Below are 20,387 nucleotides of genomic sequence, written 5' to 3' on the forward strand. Positions count from 1 at the left end.
CCACGCCCCCTTCGTCCCCCAGGATCTACTACCGGTTAACGTGTGTGGTGCCGCCGCGGATGTGATGCAACCAGCAGAAAGGATATTTACTCAACTTCTCGTGACAAGTTTAGATTTTTCAGTAAGAAAATCACATTCTGAACCACGAAGTTTGTTAGTATTAGTATTTGTAGTTCGTTGCTTTGTGTGCGGTTAATCTGTCAAACATTTTGCTGTCCGTTTTCCACAGTTCTTCTTCTTCGCATGCTAATGTTAGCAACTCCGTAACGGCACATTTTATACATGGGAGCTAGCTAGCAGCCGGCGGATTTTACTCGATTTCATTGCTGTTTTAAGAGCTATTTGTGTCAAGCTCAGTCTCTCGTTTGCTCCTCTTTGTTAGCTACAAAGCCCCGTCCACTGGGCCTCCCTATGTACTTAATTTAAAGCGCTGGGTGCCAGCAGAGTCGCACCACCTCTACCTTCGTGTTGACTGGATCTATCTTTAAATGGCCACCGCTGCCCCCCCACCAACCTCTGGCTCTACTCCGGCGACTGAAAACCAGAGTGCCGGATCCAGCAGCTCCACTGCGACCGACAGTGGCAGCCAGGACAGCACTTTCGAGTGTAACATATGTCTGGACACCGCCAAGGATGCAGTGATCAGCCTGTGTGGACACCTCTTCTGGTAAGAGCTAACTTACTCATGTTGTGACTGAGGTTTACAGGGAGGCAGTGTATCCCACTTCGGTCAAGGTAATGAGGAACAGGGCGGACCAGATCCAGACCAGTATAGTTAATCTTACACCGGTCTGTTGGCATACACCCTACAGGCCAATTTCAGTTTTGAAAGCCAACATTTGTAACGACCAATAACCATCATCAGTTACATTGCTGATATCTGGCCATTCCTGGATTAGCGTGTTATCTTTGCTCTAACATGTGTAAAATAATGTTTTATTTTCAAACATCACCAGCTATGTATGTGAAGCAGATGTTTTGCTTGCATTGAGTCACATTTACAAAAATGCATAAAATATAAAATCAAACTGACAGTTGCCTCAAAAAACACAAGTTAGAATAAAATCTTTGTTATTACAGATTATTACAGGAATTTCATTATTTTGTCTTTACTTTTGAATTTAGAGATGAATCAATAGTGCCAGTTTAATGTTTACAAAGTGTAGGCCTCATTTTATTCAAGCCTGGAGCTGCTTGTGTAACACAGTATGTGTGTAAGGAAATACGTTTTGATGTTATCATCTTGGTCAGTTCCATAAAACTTTCCAGCCTCTGTAGCCAACTTCTAACCTTCACATGTAACTCTAGCCAACGTCTGTCTGTTCAGGATAGGTCAGGTCTTTAGCATATGGTCTGTTATCAGTGGTGATGGTGCCAATTTAGTTATTCATTTTCAAAGAGTTAACCCTAACCCAAAGCAGAGAGGCATTTGTCTTGTTTTTATTTGTGAACACAGGACATGTGGATGCCTTTTCTTTGGTAAATGTTGTATATTTAGTCAGGTTGTTCTAAGATGTATATAAAGTTATACTAATCCAAACCTCTTTCCTGTCCAACACTCATCTTCCTTTGCATCTCCTCTCGACCAGTTGGCCCTGCTTGCATCAGGTAAGCTGAACCTATCTTGCATGTGTGTGTGCATATTTTTATTTATTTTCAAAAGGGAGAGTTTTTACAGTTACATAAAAAAACAGGTTTAAAGTTTTGTGAGGACATAATATTTTGTGAAATAATTTTTTTTATAAGTTTGTTCAACCAGGAACCCTTATGCTTTAAGGGTGATTGTAACTGATAATAGGATAATTGTGTATTACTTTATACTGTGAAATTGTGATATTTTCTGAGACCGTGCCGTGAAAATCTCATACCGTACCATACCTTAGTCCTTACTATCTCTTTGTCTTTATGCAGTGGTTGGAGACCAGACCTAACAGACAAGTGTGTCCAGTGTGTAAAGCTGGCATCAGCCGAGACAAAGTTATCCCCTTATATGGACGGGGAAGCACAGGTCAACAAGACCCCAGGTGGGTACTTTTGTGTAGTATTGTGTAGTCGGGCTGACTTTAAACTTTATGTATTACGTAATCACAATGCTCCTCAGGATTCTCCAGTGGTGAATATGTTCCACTCACAATTTGTAATGCAACATGTAATACCACTGGTTGAGAGTAATAACTTATGAAATTTTCTGAATGTATAAATGGTGTTAATAATAACTTTTATATAATGTGGTTTTGTTTTATAGAGAAAGAACGCCTCCTCGACCACAAGGGCAAAGGCCTGAGCCAGAAAACCGTGGTGTAAGTACTACACACATGCTATATATGCATGGTCATAACAAAGATCAATATTTTCTTGATTCCAAACATGTCAGGCAGCTTTATGCAGTTTTTCAGTGCATCGTCAGCTGTCTAGTCACATTATGCATTTATGATGAAACCATTACATAGGATGGTGTAGGTGCTGCAGTGCAAACCTGTGCTTTATCCATTAACAAAAGAACATTTCCCACTGGGATCTATTAGATGCTACGTGCTGAGGTGCAGAGGCGTCTCCAGAGAATGATCACAAATTGCTTTGACTGTTGCGTCACATCTCTCTGGATTGTGAATACATGGCTAGACATTAAGAGGATCCACATTTGTCTGTGTGTTAATGATGAAATGCGTGTTTCACAGGGCTTTCAAGGGTTTGGCTTTGGAGATGGGGGTTTCCAAATGTCCTTTGGAATCGGTGCCTTTCCATTTGGTATTTTTGCTACAGCTTTTAACATCAATGATGGAAGACCTCCTCCAGGTATTTACGTTTTAGACACTTCACCATGACCGCTCTGTCTTTGATTACAAACATTTCAAATAACCTGTTAAACAATTTCCCAAACAGCGGCTCCTGGGACACCGCAGCACATGGATGAACAGTTTCTGTCTCGACTCTTCCTGTTTGCCGCTCTGGTCATTATGTTTTGGCTGCTGATTGCATAAATCCATGGAAAGACATGTTGTGGTAACCCAAAAGATTTGACAGAGATGCGACATTATAGCACATCATCACAGTTTGCACCAATGTGACTCTACCTTTTTGTTTTTCTGTAATTTTGTTTCTGTCATCTTGACACAAAGCCATGCGAGTTTTGAATGAAGCAGGTTTTTCCAATTGAAAAGATCTGTAAAAACAAATTTCAAGGTGAACCAACTAACCTTGGTCACCTAATGTTTTAACACATTAACACAGTTGAGTAGTGTGCTTGTAAACCAGCACACCAAAATGGTAACAGCTTCAAACTTCATGCTGCTTGATGCAACTCTTTGTTTTTTAATCAGACGCATACAGGAGGATGTTCAGGTGAGAGAAACTGGAGAACATTCTCGGTGCTCATTCACTATGCATTTTAATTAAATTAGTTACCACCAGTGCCCTGTGCTCATTTACTGGGATTTTCACTCACACTACCAATCCCATGTGTTTTTATATGGTCATTTCAGCGTATAATTGGCCCGTTAGTTTATAGGGATCAAGTAGGCTATTAGGGTTGCTGTTATTGGAAATTAGTTTGAGGCAGTTGGCCCTACTCGTGACTGGTCAAAGCAAGAAAAGCACAGGTGTTACCAATAACATTAACAATGGATCTGTTCTATTAAAGGTTCCCAATAAGGCATGACAGTGAGCCAGCATGCATTTTATTATTTACACCTGTGCTTTTCCTGCTGGGACATGTCAACATTTCTTCCACGAAAAAGGCCTATTCATACAGGCCTTGCTGAAAAAAATAGTACTGTCTCTCTGTTCACTCATGAACTAAGAATGCTGGGTTTTGTTTTTTTATCGAGCTGTACCTGATGTTACAATTTATGCATCTCATCGGCAATATTTTCAACATCAGACGTCAAACATTGTCTCTTTATTTTAGATGACATTTAAAAAAATGTGTTGTGAGCAATTGATAGATTAATTTATGAAAACAGTGTTCCTCTCCATCGGTCTCCTTTTCCTCTCGGTTTTCTGTATGTCACTGTAATTAAATGTAAAATATTGTAATTACAGATTTAAAAATGATTGATCGGTTGAACATAAAACTACTTTTTTAAAATGTGAATTTCCTCTACTGACAGTAAAGCTGTGTAAATAAAGATGTTAATCAGTCTCTCTGTAGTCCTATAACGGTGTGAACCTGTTAGGGGTTCATTCTTAGCCTTACTCGTCTAATAAATACACAAATTACGACACACTAAACCAAAGCAGTGTGGAAAAAAAATCAACAACTTGCTCAATACTGAGGAAGTTTAGTTATTCTTCATTGTTAATTATTTTACATGAAAAAGGGACGTCAAACTCAAACCACTTTGTGCTGTAAAAAAAACAAAGAAAAATAGATATTTTAGTCATTTTGTGGAAGAGATTTTTAGAAAACAAGTACAAAAAAAGTCAGTTTGGCCTAGTCCTGCGTTTCTGGCTCTGGCTGTTTCTCTTTAGATTCTGCCTGTGCAACGTTGAACTCCGCTTCATACATAATCTGCTGGATCTTTATTTTTGTCTCGCACCTTTTCTGCGGGGCAAGCCGCTTCAGAGCGGGGACAAAGCTCAGCAGAAATAGTTCGTCCTCATCCCGTGGCCTATTGGGAAATGAGGTGCCATTGTCTTTGACCAGCCATTTTGTAGGGGATGGTGTACTTTGAGAAGAAGGCAGTGAGTGTGACTCTTGCATCAGGCGCCGTTTCCGTCCAGTTTTGCTGACTGGGGTCATCTGTGGGCCTGGTGGCATCTTAGCCAGAACAGCCAGCTGGGCCATCTGTGCGTCTTGAGACACTGAAGGGAGCTGAGTCACAAACGCTACCTGGGGTTTGAGTTCAGGTTGACTCACCGGGACCTTCACGATGGGCTGCGGGGTCTTGACTGCCTCCGACGATGTGGTTTCTCCCTCCGCACTCCCAGATTCGTTGTCAGGATTGTCGTGGTCATCGCCGTTGTTGCCGCAGATGTCTGCCACTCCGCTTCTTGATCCGGTGAAGGGTGCAATAAAATTCATAAGTTGTCTGTATTTCCATCTACTTTGCACAATCTCTCCTTGCTTCTTGCTTTTGATCTCCATTCGTACTTCCTTCAAGTAACGGTCTCTCATGTTCTTCCATTTTCTTTTACACTCCTCAGCTAGAAAAGTAAAATATCAGAATGTAAGGAGCAAGAAATCATGAAAACTCTGCAACCTGGACATCCTCTTAAGCTGCATATTATAAGCAAAATTAACCTCAAAGCTTTTAAACTGTGTGCTTACAACAAACATATTTTCCCTAAATATCTGATACGTCTGCTTCACAGATGTTAGTCTAAAAGGCTCAGACACCTAAGTGGCTTGTGAGTGTGTTCTTCTGCCAGTACCTGACAAATACTGATTAGAAAATATACCCAAATATTGTATTGAAGTTGTAATTAAATTAAATAAGGATGGCCAGTAGCACTGGTCTTCAGAATTGACCTTTGGGTTCAAAAGCACTGCTGGGTTTCTGTTCTCCGGATACAGAATTGTCCGGGACACTGGCCAGATACTGCTCAGTGAGCAATTAGATCACTGCTGCTGGCAAACAGACTAAGTGAAGCTCTGTGCTAGATTATGATACAAACATAGCAGGGTGGACAAAATAACAGAGGCAACTTTTGCAAGAGCAAATTCAGTTCTTCTATGTGAAGTTAATGTGTTATTTTTTACACTGTCAGAGGTGTGTTGATTGTGGCTGCAACAAACGATTATTTTCATTATTGATCAAACTGCCAATTATTTTTTCCATTAATGGATTCCTTGTTTTGTCTATAAAATGTCAGAAATGAGTGAAAAATGTCAACAAAACAAAAAAACATTTTGTATTTTGCCTTGAAAATGACTAGAATTAATAAAATTATAATACATATATATATATATATATATATATATATATACACACATATATACAACTAATTATAATAATATATATATACATATATACAATTAATTATAATAACTGCATATTATTTTTCTGTTCACTGATTAATCGGCTAATTGTTTCAGCTGGTGGTGATTGTACTCTGTGGCATTTGACTTTAGACTGTGAACAATGTGGTGGCCACTAAAATCACAGTTAAATAAGCACTTCTTGGAAAGTTTTACCAAAATATAGAAAATATAGAGTTTGTGGCAGATTTGTTGTATTGGATTGCATTAAATATAAAAGGTGTACGTAATTTAGTGTGTAATGCATCAACGGTATGATATATTTCTAGTATATATTTGTTTTATTTATTTTGGTCTTGCTACGCCATTTCTGGAGGTCATTGTTACCTCATCCGTGTTATATGCCGCTCCAGCATTGACCATGACAGCGCACCTGATTATTTCAGGCTGGGGCCCTCTGTCCCCTGGCTCTGACACATTTCACCCAACACACTGTGGTGCCGCCGCCGACGCTTCCACGAGAAGCTTTCGGTTTATATGAACCTCGCGGTGTTAACAAGCGAGACGAAAAGCGGCTCGGTAAATACAGTGAGTCCGTGACGCTGAGCATGTTTCCTCCTCCGCCGAGCCGTGCTGGGCACGCCGCTGGCGGCGCAGTGGCACAGCCGGACCGTGCCGTTCGATGCAGCGCGGCCTACGGCGTGCGAGCTGCGGCTGCTACCGCTAGCACGGTGCGCGCGGCTGCATGGACATCACCGGGCTGCACTCGCGCGGATAGAAAATACTGAAAAGATACAAATTCTTTTCAAGAGGAATCTGATATACTTCTGATTCCCTGGAGCTCCCACTGTTTTTTAATTTTTGTCTGTTTAGTCGACCACACTGGCACGAGCTAAGCAAATAATAACTGGCAGTAAAGTTGTGATAAACAAAAAAAAAGTCACTCACATGGGAGACCCAGTACGATACTGATGCTTCTCCAGGCATTTGCACGACTTTCCGTGCAGCGGTAATTCGGCAAAGTGACATTGTACAGCTCTGGATAATTAAATACAGCCAATATTAACTTATCGTCCATTTTGCCCTAGTGCTGTGTCTGTGCTGCGCGGACGCGGAAGCGGCAGTCTTCTCCCGCCTTTTCCGCCCAGCTGCTGCCCCAACGCGAGTTATCGCGAGTGGCGGACTGCCTGCCGCGCTGTGTCGCTCTGTCGTTCAAGAGTGGGCATTGTAGTCTTTTGTCACAGGAGGGCGCACGACTTAAAATGTAATTCATATTCTGTTCTGGAGGCAGCAACATAACTCTGTGATTCGCCCTTTAATAACAGCACTTGTTGTGCAGCAGCCCATAAATGACATAGGTAGGCCTATACTTAAATAAAGTGTTCTTTTGATACTGTCATGATTCTGGTCTCCTAACTGTTTGTAAAAGTCAGAATTAGTGTGGTCATGCCTAGTGTAGAGGCACAAACATGCTATGCTTGAAAAATAGACAAAAAAGAAAGACAGAATATTTCACAAGATTTTTTTACACCTTTTGGGCGTTAAAACACTCCATATTTGGGCTTCTTAAGTGGTTAAAGGGATAAGAAAGGCAAAATATTTCTGTTACACAAAACTGAAGTTATTTTTTCTGACTTTTTGTTCAAAATGTATTTTGTTAAATATACCTGTTCCGGCCTGTACAAATCATTCAGTCAATCTGAGAGGGAAAAGGCACTTTTTGGTTCAACTAATCTCAAAGGTAACACTGACCCATCTGCCTGCATCTACAGGCCAACCTTTGGTGAGGGGTCACAAGTAGACATTGCAATGGTCTGTGTAAAATACAGTAAAACTCACTTTAAAATGCACCCTGGTGTGAAAAAGAAACTTTAATTAGTAGCCTATTGGAAGTCTTATTAAAATGGACTTTAATACATTAAAAGTAGATTTAAACAAACTACAAAAGAGGATTAGACATTATATGGGACTTAATACACTTGGATTTCACCTTTGGGTATAAAAAAGTATTACATCTGCAAATATATTTGTATCTGTTGCGTGTACTGTTACATTTTGGCAGCATAAACATGCTTTTGGTCACTATGAGTTCAACATCACTTTAGTTCAGAAAGCATACAGGGCGACATTGAAGCATGACGATTGAAACACCAGATCAGCTGATTTTCAGATTCCAGGGGAAAGATGTTAGGGGAAAAAAGGAAATAGAAACATAATAATAATCACAGAGTGTTTTACTTAATTCCTCTCAAGTCTCCCGGGTATTAGTACCTGAGATGTGTTTTCTGAACCTTCAGCGGTTACTATGTTTCCCTGCACAAGCTCACACACAAGACTGGAGGAAACACAGTGAGGAAGGTTGATTCTCTGCATGTCACGCAGCTACAGTCGCCGATTCCCCAGAAGCTTTTGGGCCAGCAGCCAACAGAGACACTCAGCTTTTTCACACGTGAATAGTCTGCCATGTGAGGTTCTCTGCTCATTTATCAGTATGCAATATGTCAGCATGTGGGTGTATTTAATCCTGTGTCTCCTGTCTGAATTGTGCCATTGATTTTGATTTGTGTCCTGTATTATTCATGTTTCATTTTTTACTCCCACTGACCTGCTGCTTGAGCAGCTGTTTGGTGTGTCTGAACACATATCCTAAAGGGCACATCAGTCAGTGATAGCTACTGAAATGAATATTGGCACCATCAGGACAATTACAATTCTGAATTATAACTGCGTAAAATTTTCCAGAAAATAATCACCAAAATGCATCATCATATCACGATAAAGCCGAGAAACAATTCCATTTTCTTTTTCAGCCTCGGCCTGAAGTTCTTTCTTCTCACTATATATCTGATCTGATGTTTGTTTTTCTGGGGAGTGAGAGAGAGTTTGCTGCACAATATTGTCCATTTCCCTTTTATAGACACTTCAGCTTGTGTATTTGAAGGGTAGTAGTTGGCCTTCCAAAATCATATGCTGTTGAATTGAACATTTCTTATGTTGATAACGTTTCCAGGTGAAAATCACATTCAATTGGAGAGGGCACTCCAAGCAGCTCCTGACAAATCTAGAAAAGCTGTATCAGCCATGGGGCGGTGGTGGATTTACTTTACTTTACCTGTTGTACCAAATATTGCTCTTGCAACAACAAAATGAACCTTTATCATTCTAATCCCCAGTAATGAATTTTGAACAGTTTGAACCAATGTGGATGTGGTACAATTCCTTCTATTGAGAACCACAATAACTGCAGATAGCGATCACACATGCTCCGCATCAACAATCTGGGTGCTATTAAACCCAAGTGAAAAGGATGGGATGGTGTTTATTGTTATCTGTTTTCAAAAGCCCTTATAAGAGGAGCTTAAGACAGATTGTGGAAATCCATTAATTCTCTAAAAAAAAAAGGTGTATTGCCTTGTATGAAATCACAGGATTTGTAGGGGGGGATGAATTTAACCTGTAATAGCTTTACCTCAGATGTGCACATTGTCAGAGAAGTGAGAGTGAAAGACTGCACCACACAGATAAGAGATGTGATTGTGACTACAAACCAGACTTTCTGAATTTACTTTTGCCATTTGTGTTTATCTGTATCGAGTAATACATACAAATCTATTAGTGTCACCACACCACGTCACTGGCAAGATGAGTCATTCATTCATCTGCAAGAGCCTAATGACTCTGTGTAATTAGTATGCAGTGTTGTTGCCAGTGTCGCGTCAACTTGTCATTCACTGAATATCTACTCATTTGCACAAGATCATTTGTTGATAAAGCTAAATAGGAAAGTGACGTTATGAAATAAACGTAAGAGCTAATCCTCAAATTCGGCATACACAACCAAAAAAAAAAGAAGTTCATCTTTAAATCCAGGTTTCTAATACCAAGCAATCCCCTTTTCTCTAAAACCTCAACAATAAGGATCTTAGGAGCTCTCCACTTCTCATTTTATGCAGTGAAATCTGATTTCTTTTGGAGAAAGGAATGAGGCAAGATTAACTGAATCTGCTGTCCTCCCTAACCTCTTCACAAAACTGCCCAGATTAGCTAGGAATTAAGTTTCAACCGTTTTATGTGTCTGGTCCATAGGGGGGATTATAGTTTTACTTTTTTTTCTGTTACCCCCCACCCCCCACAATTTCACTATAAGGGCCTGACACACTGTTGTAGAGAGAGGAGAAGCAGAAACGCAGCTGAGCCTGAACTATCGAGTCTTTCGTGTCAGTATCCTCTGCATGTGTTTTATTGGGATTTCTTTGGAGATGGATGGATTGATCAGGATGGAGAGACAAAAGTTTCCTTTCACTATTGAAAACATACTAAGCAAATATCCAAACAGTAATGAAGACAGATGGTCATGTGGAACAAGTGGGCTAAAAGAGAAGGCAGTGAGTCCTGTTGGAGGCCAGACGGCGACTGTTCATCATGCCTGTCTGTGCTGCTGCTACTGCTCCCACTGTGGAGACATATTCCAGGCTGATTTCATTCATGAAGGTAAGACCAAACCCACTCTCTTCACAAGAAGAGTCCCCTCTGTTGACACATAGTTCAAACTACTGACTTCAGTGATGCTCACTCTGCTCCCTGACCTAAAATCAGATCTCCTCCCTGCAGCCTGTCAATACGGATGCCCAGCGCCGATACTCACAGACCCATGCAGGTTAGGCGATGCTCACAGAGATGAGCAAGCGCCCGGTCAGGCGCAGAGGCGAACCAGACGTCACCGCACTATTTTCACAGAGGAGCAGCTGGACGCACTGGAGGAGCTGTTCCTGCAGAACCAGTATCCAGATGTGAACACAAGGGAGAAACTAGCACAGCACACAAACTTAAGAGAAGAAAGAGTGGAGGTAAGACTGCTGTGTCACATTCAGCCTTTGTCCTACCTGATACGGAGTTAGATTTAGGTTCAAACTGCTCTTGTGTTGTGCCAGCTTTGGCAGATGGAGCTTGTCATCATGTGGAGAAACACTTGACCATTATTAAAGATGTGTGCAAGTTTAAATACTTAATTTGATATGATAGCACTGGTTTTATTTATATGCCTGTGTTGATAATGCTGTCCAGTGCTGTTTTACTTGTTTATTTAAATGTGAATACACAATGTGCACAATTAAGTACAGTATGTAATGAAACAATAAAATGACAGTTAAATAATACAATCTTTTTTTTTCTTCTGATAGGTTTGGTTTAAAAACAGAAGAGCAAAGTGGCGGCGTCAAAAAAGACTCTCATTTGGTGTGGGAAACACAGAAAACTAAATTTTGTACTGTATATATGGACCACAGCAGAAGAGAGCCATGCATTTGTTTGAGTGTGTGTCCACTTGAGTTACATAACTACAAGGATTCTTTTGCTGTTATTAAATATAATAGCAACAAAAACACAACAGACAAAAGCTTTCCCCACCACAAAATAGACAAACATTTTGTGTGTTTGCGACAGTTTTGTAGCCTATCTGAATCTGTTACTCTGTTCGCTTGAGTGCATGAAAGAAGGAATAGCCTAGGCTCATACTAATCTTGAATCGGTAAATGGATTGTTACAGTTTGCACTGTTTGTGAAAAAAGTGTCCTTGAGAGCAAATAAAGTTGTTTTGAGAGATTTCATTTTTATCCAAGCCATAACACATCCAAATTTAATTATCTATCTATCTATCTATCTATCTGTCTATCTATCTATCTGTCTATCTGTCTATCTGTCTGTCTGTCATACCACTTTAAAAGCTGACATGCAGTGTACATGATAAGAATTTAAACATTTCAGTTTATTTAAACATCTGTGTGTAGGCTATTCAGTAACTTTCCACTTTCATCTCCAAATCAGTTTAAACCACTGATTGTCAATTTGGGGGACTCAGGAGATAATTAATGGGGTCACAACATAATTTCTAGGTTTGAATATAAATTGTGTATTTTATAAATGGGCAGATAAGAGGAATCAGTGAAACCTCTGCGTCGTGGTCTGAATACAGAATATGTTGTTATAAATGCAGCATGGTTACGTCAGTAGCTTACTGCATTCTCAAGTGAGTACATCGGACCTAAAACTCTTTCTACAATAGTATTAGACTAAATAAAACAACTTTTTATTTTAAGGTTATAGTAAACGTAAACCCAGATGTGTTTAATTGGTCTTCCTTTCATACCTAGACTGATTAGCCTATTTTTATTTCTGATCTGGAAATTTCTTTGTTTTATACTGAAAATCCCCTGAGAGGCAGTAAACTTCCTGTGACGTAAAACTTCAGACCGTAAGTACGTCGTTGTTTGTACGCTGTCCTGAAGTTAGCTAACGATCACCAGTTAGCTAGCTGGTTAAATTTAGTGACGTTAGCACAGTTTTAAATGTTTACGGTTAGTTATATTCTGTGTGCTTTAAATACTTAAACTTACTCATACGTACAAAAGCCGCCTTCCGTTTCGATTCAGTCGGTGTTTGTCGCAGAAGGATCGTCGTTAGCCAAGGAGGCTGATAGCGTCCACAATGGAGGGCAGCGCCAGTGTGAGGAGATCACTGTCCGGGACTCTCGTCCCTGTGACGGTCACAACAATGGCTCTCCTACAACAACCTGAGGAGGATGACAAAGGAAAACTGAAGAGAAAGGTTCTCGATGAAGAGAAGTACATTGAGGTAACGTCAGCTATGAATACAACCAAGCAGTCATCAAACAACAGGAGTGCTGTGTTCGCTCTGTTAATGCTAGCCAAGAAAACAGTTTTAACAGGTTAATTATTTAGTGTCACATGTGTGACATGTGTTTTGATATTCGTGATTAAGTCATTTATGAGAACTCTTTACTGATCTTAAGACTGATAAACTGACTATTCAAATCAGAGGGCGCTAGCAAGCCAAGTCAATATACCAGATTGAGTGAAAGTGAGACATTTTATTTCTATCATTTGTTGTTGTTGTTTAATAACAAACGAAAATATAATTATATTCCCTTTATACAATGTACCAACATGTCTACTTCTAACAGACTTTAGAGAAGATCATCCAGAGGGACTTCTTCCCAGATGTCACTAAATTGCAAGCGCAGAAGGACTATCTTGAAGCAGAGGAAAGTGGTGATCTAGGGAGAATGAGAGAGATTTCCATCAGATATGGCTCGTCTTTGACTAAATCTACACCACGGTCTACTGCACCCTGTGAGTAACGCAAGGAGGGAAATTTAACACTGTATTTTCATGTTATTATTATACCTTTTTATTGAAGAAGGAAAGAATTTGAAATGATTTCACAAGCTATTGAAAATACACTGTGAGCGAAACCCATTGTTTTTACCAGACACACCTATTTTTTCCCCCTTCATCCTCTTTGTATGTAAGATGTGACACCGGCTAGCTTCGAGACGCCAGTGGGCCACCCAGGGTCTCCCTCCTCCACTCATGGCAGTAAAGGTTTAGATGGGGGTATGTATCTGAGTTTTTTTAAAAAGACTAGTAACAGATAACACACTGTTCCGAGCTTATTTTGTGTGTTTATATGAACTCACGGATCTGTGTCCCAATTTAAAATCCTTTGTAACAGTGTTTGGCAGTAATACTCAAACGAGTGGACTTATGGCATATGGTTAACAGTAATTTAACCCAATTTCCATTGTTATTGTATTTCTAGAGAGCAGGGCTGATAACAAGGAAGAGAAAGAGCTGCCCTGTCTGGATCGTTTCCTTGCTAAAAACACCAGCGAGGATAATGCATCATTTGAGCACATAATGGATCTAGCAGACGACAAGGAGAAACTGAAGCATTCCTGGTTATATGAGGCCGAGGCTGAATTCAAACAGGTATATATATGTACAGAGTTGAAAGCTTTAGTTCGATTCAAAGCAGATGAATGAAATGCTTGGATTATGTGCGGATCATAGAATTAGAAACCACAGAGTTGATGGTTATGAAGATTGCATGATTTCATTTGAAGTGACAGTTGATCACGGTCAGTCTGATGATTATTAAGATATTAAACACTTGACCATTGATATTTTTCAGCGCCACAAGGAGAACCTTGCGTTACCGTCAGTGGAGAAAGCTGCACTTGAATGTGTCAAAGCTGGACTTGAAACATGGGAGTACAAAGCGAAGAATGCCTTGATGTATTATCCAGAGGGTAAGACTAAACTTGGATTGAATTTTGTTCTTTCTTTTCTTACTGAAAAAAATCCCGTTTGAAGGCATGTAATTGGTCAAATGAAGCTGTGGGAGAGGAGGGAAAAAAAAGTGAATTTCACGTGTCACATTTTTCTTTTCTTTTTTTAAATCAGGTGTTAAAGACGATGATGCTTTATTTAAGAAGCCACGGGAGGTAATTCACAAGAACACGCGCTTTGCAGGAGACCCATTCAGCAAGGCTCTAAACAAAAGCCAGATTCAGCAGGCTGCAGCCCTCAATGCACAGGTACATTTTAGGAACATGGTAAATGAAAAATAGAAATGAGGCATGAAGTAGGGTTAGACGGTGTCATTGGGTATGTGTGTGCGCGCCCACGGGGGGTAGAAGTCGTCTTATGTGCATCTGTTCTCGCACAGACTTCACTCAGTAAAAAAATTGGTAGACTATTAGTGTTACAAGTCGCGGTGGATATTTTACGCACGGATCAGGTAAAGCAACAGTGAACACACAGAGTGCAGATGTTGGTTTCAGTTGTTTGTTAGGCTGTGTCATTACTAAGCCGACGTGCAGCTCACCTGCTGCCGTGATAACGGATCGCCTGTGGAAATATACGGAAAAAAGATGAGTTCTCTGTATTTTAGGCGACTTTATAAAATATACTACTGATGGAGAAAATGGAGCAGACGGGGGGGGAGAGACAGACATAGGCGGGGCAAGCCGGGGCGTTTACCTACGTGAGTGTGAGGGTGTCAGAGTGTGGGGAGAAGAGAATTCCGAGGCAGACTGTGCAAAGCATAATTTAAAAGCAATAATAAGAATGTTCATGGTCATAAAAACCTGCTTTCACAGGGTGGTATAATGTGAAAATTTGAGATTTTCTTTTGCTGGGGGGCAGGGGGATGCCGACTCAACATCGTGATGTCGGTCAGCCATCGCCGATGGATGATGGCATCGTCTATCAGCCCAACCCTAGTCTGAAGTTGCCTTTGGGTAGTTAACTGTCTCTGTTTGGCAGTTTTTAGTTCAGTTTGAAAGATGTAGCTGATGTATCATGTTGTCTGTCCAGTTCAAACAGGGTAAAGTTGGCCCCGATGGGAAAGAACTCATCCCTAATGAATCCCCAACAGTGAATGGATATGGTTTTGAAACAATGCCCTCCCCTGCACCTGGTAAGTGTGTCTTAAAATCCTCCTCAACATAGTAACGGTCCTGAGACAGATGCAACTAAATGCTGCCTTAAGTAGCTATTTCAACAACTCTCCCGAAATGTAATGGGGGAGTTCTGAAAGCTGTTTCTGTCCCCTCAGGTGTATCTGAGTCGCCTCTGATGACGTGGGGTGAGATTGAGAGCACCCCATTTCGTCTGGATGGATCAGACAGCCCATATATTGAGAGGAATCACGGACCATCATTTAAGGTACTGAACCTTCTGCGATAGCTGTAAGAATTTGTTAATCCTTAGTTTTGAATTATTTGTTAAATCGTAAAATGTTGTCATTTAATATATGTTTTTTGTAAAAGATTCCAGAACCAGGAAGACGAGAGAGGCTGGGCTTAAAGATGGCCAATGAAGCTGCCGCTAAAAACCGTGCAAAGAAACATGAGGCATTGCGAAAGGCCACAGAGAACCTTGCAAGGTAAAGATGTTTGGTGCTCTTTGATTTATTTCTGCTTCTAAGTTTCTTACTGCATCTGTCAGCTTATTTTTAGGCTGCAAATTTTCTTTAATAATGTAGTTGTGAAGCAATTTCTAAACTATTTTTAAAGTAATTGACCACATCAACCTTGTGTGTTCCAGTCTTACGCCTAAAGGTCTGAGCCCAGCCCTCACCCCCGCCCTGCGGAGGCTCGTAAATCGGACATCTAGCAAGTACACAGACAAAGCACTAAGAGCAAGTTACACCCCATCGCCCTCACATACAGTCTGCAAGTCTCCCTTCGGTGGCCCAGCCACTCCCTCAGGAACGCCAACACCCGACAAAGCCAAGACGCCAAGCTCTCAGGACCTGACATCACTCACAGACAATCTGCTGCAACTTCCCAAGAGACGGAAAGCCTCAGACTTTTTCTAAGTAAGAGAAGATATTCTCTGCTTTAACTGTACATAACAGACTCATTATAATGTGGAAAAACTTGATTATTAACTCTCCAGACCCAGTTTTCTCCCATTAAAGAGCACATTTTGCAATCGATAAAGACCGAAAAGTTTTTAAGGATATATTCGTTACATTTTTGCACAGCTAGGTTACATGTAGGTCCCTGTGAAATGCATCTTTGTGTCCAAATTGTATTCAATTACTTGTTTATCTTGTTGTATCAAACTTGGCCAAACAGCTACCTGCCTAAATTATATTAATTTAATTATAATCCAGTAGCTGTCCAGTAGAGTCCCACATACACATGAGATTTCAAAGCACAGCATCTCATAGCTGTCACCCAGCTGTCCATACATGCTACCATGACATTTCAGTGTTCGTCTCAGAATCATAGAAATGACTCAAAGTGACATGTTTTGTTACCATGTCATGCTTTTATGTTGGTGTTAAAAATAGAAAAAGAACCCACTGGGCTTCAGTTTGACAGCTCACTGTTTGTCAGTGTAAATGTTTCTTTTTGCCACTATATATCTTCTTAATTTAAAACTGAAAAAGTTAAGCAGGCTCATAAAACTGTACAAACTTTTTCTTAATCTATAATAAAAATGTCAAATTTTTGACTCAAAATGGTCTACAAAAGAATATACCATGGATCACCAGATTACATTATTGTCAATAGTTCTGTTTTACTGGTCGAAGTACAATATTAACTTTATATCTCCCCTTTATTTTCTAGCAAGCTTCAAATGTAAATGTATAGTCATGATGTTTTGTGTTTAAACTACAGCCACAAGTACTCTAACATGCCCTCAGTCGGTTGTGTTTTTTTTTTTTTTTGTAACATTAGGGTGTACAGGCTCCCCTAAGGCAAGATTTAGTCAACGCACACGCAGGAGTCATGGTTCATAGACGTAATTTTGACTGAGCTGTAGACATTATACCTAAACCTTTGGGGGTTTTTTTACATTTCAGTACAGTGAATGTTTAATATGTATATTTATGAAAATGTGTCCCTTTTGATTTGGGTCCTGACACAAATGCAGTGAAAAGATGGGTTTGCATTTATTGAAGTTGGTCTTTAAGCCGAAAAACTGCTGTTAAGACATAATACAGTACATACAGATGGGTGACAAGAGGCCACCACGAGGCTCCGTACTCCTTGCCACATCTATGGAATTCTATTGGACGGATGTACACCATTCCTCCACAAGATATTTCCTCATTTATATACTTTATTTAATCAGGTAATCTCAATGAGATCTAGTTATCTTTTGCAAGAGAGACCTAAGTGCAGTAGATGGAAAGAAAAACAAACAGCTAGACACAACAGAGGGTAATAAAGCATCAGAGATTATCTGACACAGCACTAAATTGATTTGACGATTAGTGTTGTCTAAACATGTTGGTCCAAATTCTAAAATAGATGTGAAACTGGGTTGAGCTCTGGTGACTGTTAAGGCTGTAGCATATTAACGTCCATTTGATGAGCCCTGGTGCACTGAAACATCTGTATTTGATATGTTTCTCCACTCTTTAATTCAGTGTTTTCCTTTAATTTGTCCCCAGTCTGTAACTCCCAATATGTTAACAAAAGTAAGCCATAACATTTCCTTAAACACATGGGCTCATCAGACAGAGGAAGGGCATAAGACAGCAAATCAAATAACATTCCTGGTAGAATTATAATAATGATGGCTCTTAAATAAAAAAAGTTATCTAGGATCCCATAAGAAAGGGCAAATCCCACGACTGCTTTGTTGAAATAACTTGGTTTTAGAATAAATCTCTGTTTAACTGGGGTGATGAATGCTATGGATTCACGTACGTTTGTGACCTTGAGGAAAACTGTTTTCATTTCATAAGCTTTTTAATTAGCACAACAACACTCCATCAAAGTCGTCTGCTATGTGTGACAAGGACCGGAAAACACACAGTGCAGTGTGTCAGCAGCTCGCACGAAGCTGTGTGATAAACTGCGCCACTCATCCGTGTGTCGATGCCATCCGCTCAGGACAACCAGTGATAATATTTTGTCGGATTCATCACATTGTAATCTCAACGGGTACACACACGCACTCACATTGGTTCTCGTGTGTCACCCTGGGTGTAATCTGCTAGACTCCGCCCCGGCAGCTCCTCCAGTTGATAGCCTGTTCCATGTTTGGGATTGTTATGATGGGAGGCCGCAGCCATCTTGGACCAGCGCCGCTTCACACCGAGCAGCAGCGCTGGAGGACAGACGACGTTAACGGCTGAGCCAGCGAGCTAACGTTAGCTGCAGGGACAGATTAACCACAATCTGGAGCGACTATGCTTCATATATGCTATTTTTCTTCGTTAGCTGCCGCTTTGAGTGCATAAAAATGAGCGTAAACTGTGTTAAGTGTTTACCGTTATAAACCCGGAGAGGGCGGCGGCAGTGCAGATCTTCGGTATATATTTTTTAAAACATTTCTGAATAGAGGAGTTACTATGAATGGAGGATAAATGTTGCCGAAGCTTGACAGCAGCAGTTTCGTCCTCTTCTCTCTTCTCTTCGTCCTCACGCTAACGGACCCACCACGGACAGGTAAATTTATTATAAATTTAAATTGTTTTCCCCCCGTGGGCTCGGAAGTGGGAGAAACAGATTACAGCTGTGAACGGAAAGCTGCGGGTCAGGCGGAAAGGCCTGCTGGGTAAACCACGGCCTCCGGTAGTTTCTAAACTGAGCTGCTGCTGGGCAGCGTGGAGAACCGCCTCGCTGTCGGTACTGTGGCAGTAGGCAAGCTAAAAACCTACCACTAAATGACAACATGTAACGTCATCCAGCCCACATATCCACATTATTTCTCTAAAAAAAACAGTTAACGATATTTGTTTGTTCCAAATAAAGACCTTTGCTTCTGTTTTATAATTTAGCTAGTTTTAACGCTTATATAAACAGCTGCATTGGGATTGAGAAATTATCAATATATTAAAATATTTGTGTTGACTCATATCATAAAAGGTGGATATCTTAACTCTTGTAAATAATAAAAGGTGTGTAAACAATTGAGCCAAGGTGTGTTTACCCTCAACCACATCACGGCATGGTTTGTCCGCTTAGCAGTGAAGCTGTAATTTGAAATGCATGTCAGAGATTCATGCTGCTGCATCAGTAAAACTGCCTCCCATTGACTCATCCTTTAGCTACACAGTTAAACGTATCGGAGCAATAAAAAAGAAAAAAAAACAGTAATGCAATTGTCATGGAATTGTCCTAAAGATGCTTTGGACCATCGTTATGTGACTTCTAAGTTGATAAAAGAGATGAGAATGAATATTTTTCTTTGGATCGCAGCATAACAATCCTTTTGTGTTTGTGTGCAACACAGACTGCAGACACAGTCCAAACCATACAAGCCCCCTAATAAGGAAATGCATACTGTGCATGTTTGTTTAAAGTAATCTTACCACTTCCAGTACAGTGCTGCTACACTGAAGGTGTCTTCAGGTAGTCACGTTAGTCACAAAATGCCAGTATTTTATGAATCAGAGTGGACCGTGATTTTACATGATTTGTCTGGATTGAAAGCCTGTACTCGTGCTTTGAATGCAAGCACTTGCATAGCCTCGCATGGATACCTTTTTGAAGCCGCAAGAAAAGAAATGCATCTTGTGATCCCGACTATCATGTGGCTTGGCGGTCGGGATTTGGAAAGTGTTATCAGGTCAAGTCATGGATAAGCACATTATTGTTTGGCTTAATCCAACAGAGTAACTCCCTGCCCAGATAACATGTTACACACAACACTGCATGGACCTTTTTATTGTTCATTTCTGTGGAGAGGTTCGGTTCGTGGGTGGTGCTGTCGCCTCACAGCAAAAAGGTTGTGGGTTCAAACCCCCGGCCTTTCTGTGTGGTTGTCTGTCTATGTGTGGCCCTGCGATGGACTGGCGACCTTTTGCCTAATGTCAGCTGGGGTAGGCTCCAGGCCCCCCCCCGCGACCCTGTACACAGGATAAGCGGTTGACGATGGATGGTTTGGTTGGTGGACAGACATTAAGTTCATTTTAGGAGGCTCTTTGTGGTTCATTTGCACTACAGTTATAACTGTAGTCCTTTTCAAATAAGAATATTTATTCTAAAGGTAAAGAGTGAACACAGCACCTTTTTGTTTATGTGACTTATAACCGGCATAAACTAACCTGAAAAGGGAAGGTTAACTGTAGTTAACTGTATTTTTTTCACTTTGTGTGGACACAGACTTTTCAGAAAATGTCTGATTTTTATAATTGA

The 20,387-nt window shown here is 40.5% G+C and overlaps 5 protein-coding genes across 11 annotated transcripts in view; 4 read left to right on the plus strand and 1 right to left on the minus strand.

The window, feature by feature from the left end:
* On the plus strand, positions 1-4,141 carry rnf185 (ring finger protein 185). 2 transcript variants are annotated; one of them, XM_046066587.1, is made up of 7 exons: positions 1-121; positions 383-667; positions 1,590-1,608; positions 1,912-2,024; positions 2,246-2,300; positions 2,679-2,796; positions 2,884-4,141. In XM_046066587.1, exons 2-7 carry the CDS (start codon positions 489-491, stop codon positions 2,979-2,981), a joined length of 582 nt encoding a protein of 193 aa, XP_045922543.1. In that variant the 5' UTR covers positions 1-121; positions 383-488; the 3' UTR covers positions 2,982-4,141. The 2 variants fall into 2 exon arrangements, with proteins under 2 accessions (XP_045922543.1, XP_045922542.1); XM_046066586.1 differs by having other exon boundaries at positions 32-667.
* Positions 3,868-18,788, minus strand: LOC123981604. 4 transcript variants are annotated; one of them, XM_046066585.1, is made up of 4 exons: positions 18,518-18,788; positions 12,313-12,488; positions 10,566-10,689; positions 3,868-5,145 (listed from the first exon to the last, which is right to left on the minus strand). In XM_046066585.1, exon 4 carries the CDS (start codon positions 5,114-5,116, stop codon positions 4,433-4,435), a length of 684 nt encoding a protein of 227 aa, XP_045922541.1. In that variant the 5' UTR covers positions 5,117-5,145; positions 10,566-10,689; positions 12,313-12,488; positions 18,518-18,788; the 3' UTR covers positions 3,868-4,432. The 4 variants fall into 4 exon arrangements, with proteins under 4 accessions (XP_045922541.1, XP_045922540.1, XP_045922539.1 ...); XM_046066584.1 differs by having other exon boundaries at positions 12,323-12,488; positions 18,207-18,788; XM_046066583.1 differs by having other exon boundaries at positions 18,207-18,788.
* LOC123981606 (homeobox protein goosecoid-2) lies at positions 10,018-11,524 on the plus strand. Its single transcript, XM_046066588.1, has 3 exons — positions 10,018-10,411; positions 10,532-10,767; positions 11,101-11,524. The coding sequence occupies exons 1-3, from the start codon at positions 10,153-10,155 to the stop codon at positions 11,176-11,178; spliced, it is 573 nt and encodes a 190-aa protein (XP_045922544.1). The 5' UTR covers positions 10,018-10,152; the 3' UTR covers positions 11,179-11,524.
* Positions 12,169-17,925, plus strand: ess2 (ess-2 splicing factor homolog). Its single transcript, XM_046066578.1, has 10 exons — positions 12,169-12,550; positions 12,900-13,068; positions 13,249-13,332; positions 13,538-13,707; positions 13,910-14,027; positions 14,182-14,315; positions 15,097-15,199; positions 15,338-15,447; positions 15,552-15,667; positions 15,829-17,925. The coding sequence occupies exons 1-10, from the start codon at positions 12,404-12,406 to the stop codon at positions 16,100-16,102; spliced, it is 1,425 nt and encodes a 474-aa protein (XP_045922534.1). The 5' UTR covers positions 12,169-12,403; the 3' UTR covers positions 16,103-17,925.
* Positions 18,262-20,387, plus strand: part of dgcr2 (DiGeorge syndrome critical region gene 2) — a 14,812-nt gene continuing 12,686 nt past the window's right edge. Inside the window, exon 1 of one of the 3 annotated variants that reach the window (XM_046066575.1) lies at positions 18,262-18,695. In XM_046066575.1, the coding sequence (XP_045922531.1) occupies positions 18,614-18,695 (82 nt within the window). In that variant the 5' untranslated portion in view covers positions 18,262-18,613. The remainder of the gene's footprint in view (positions 18,696-20,387) is intronic. The other 2 variants (XM_046066574.1, XM_046066576.1) reach the window with 2 other exon arrangements.

This window comes from Micropterus dolomieu, linkage group LG13 (genome assembly GCF_021292245.1).
Source record: "Micropterus dolomieu isolate WLL.071019.BEF.003 ecotype Adirondacks linkage group LG13, ASM2129224v1, whole genome shotgun sequence".
In the NCBI taxonomy this organism is placed as follows: Eukaryota; Metazoa; Chordata; class Actinopteri; order Centrarchiformes; family Centrarchidae; genus Micropterus; species Micropterus dolomieu.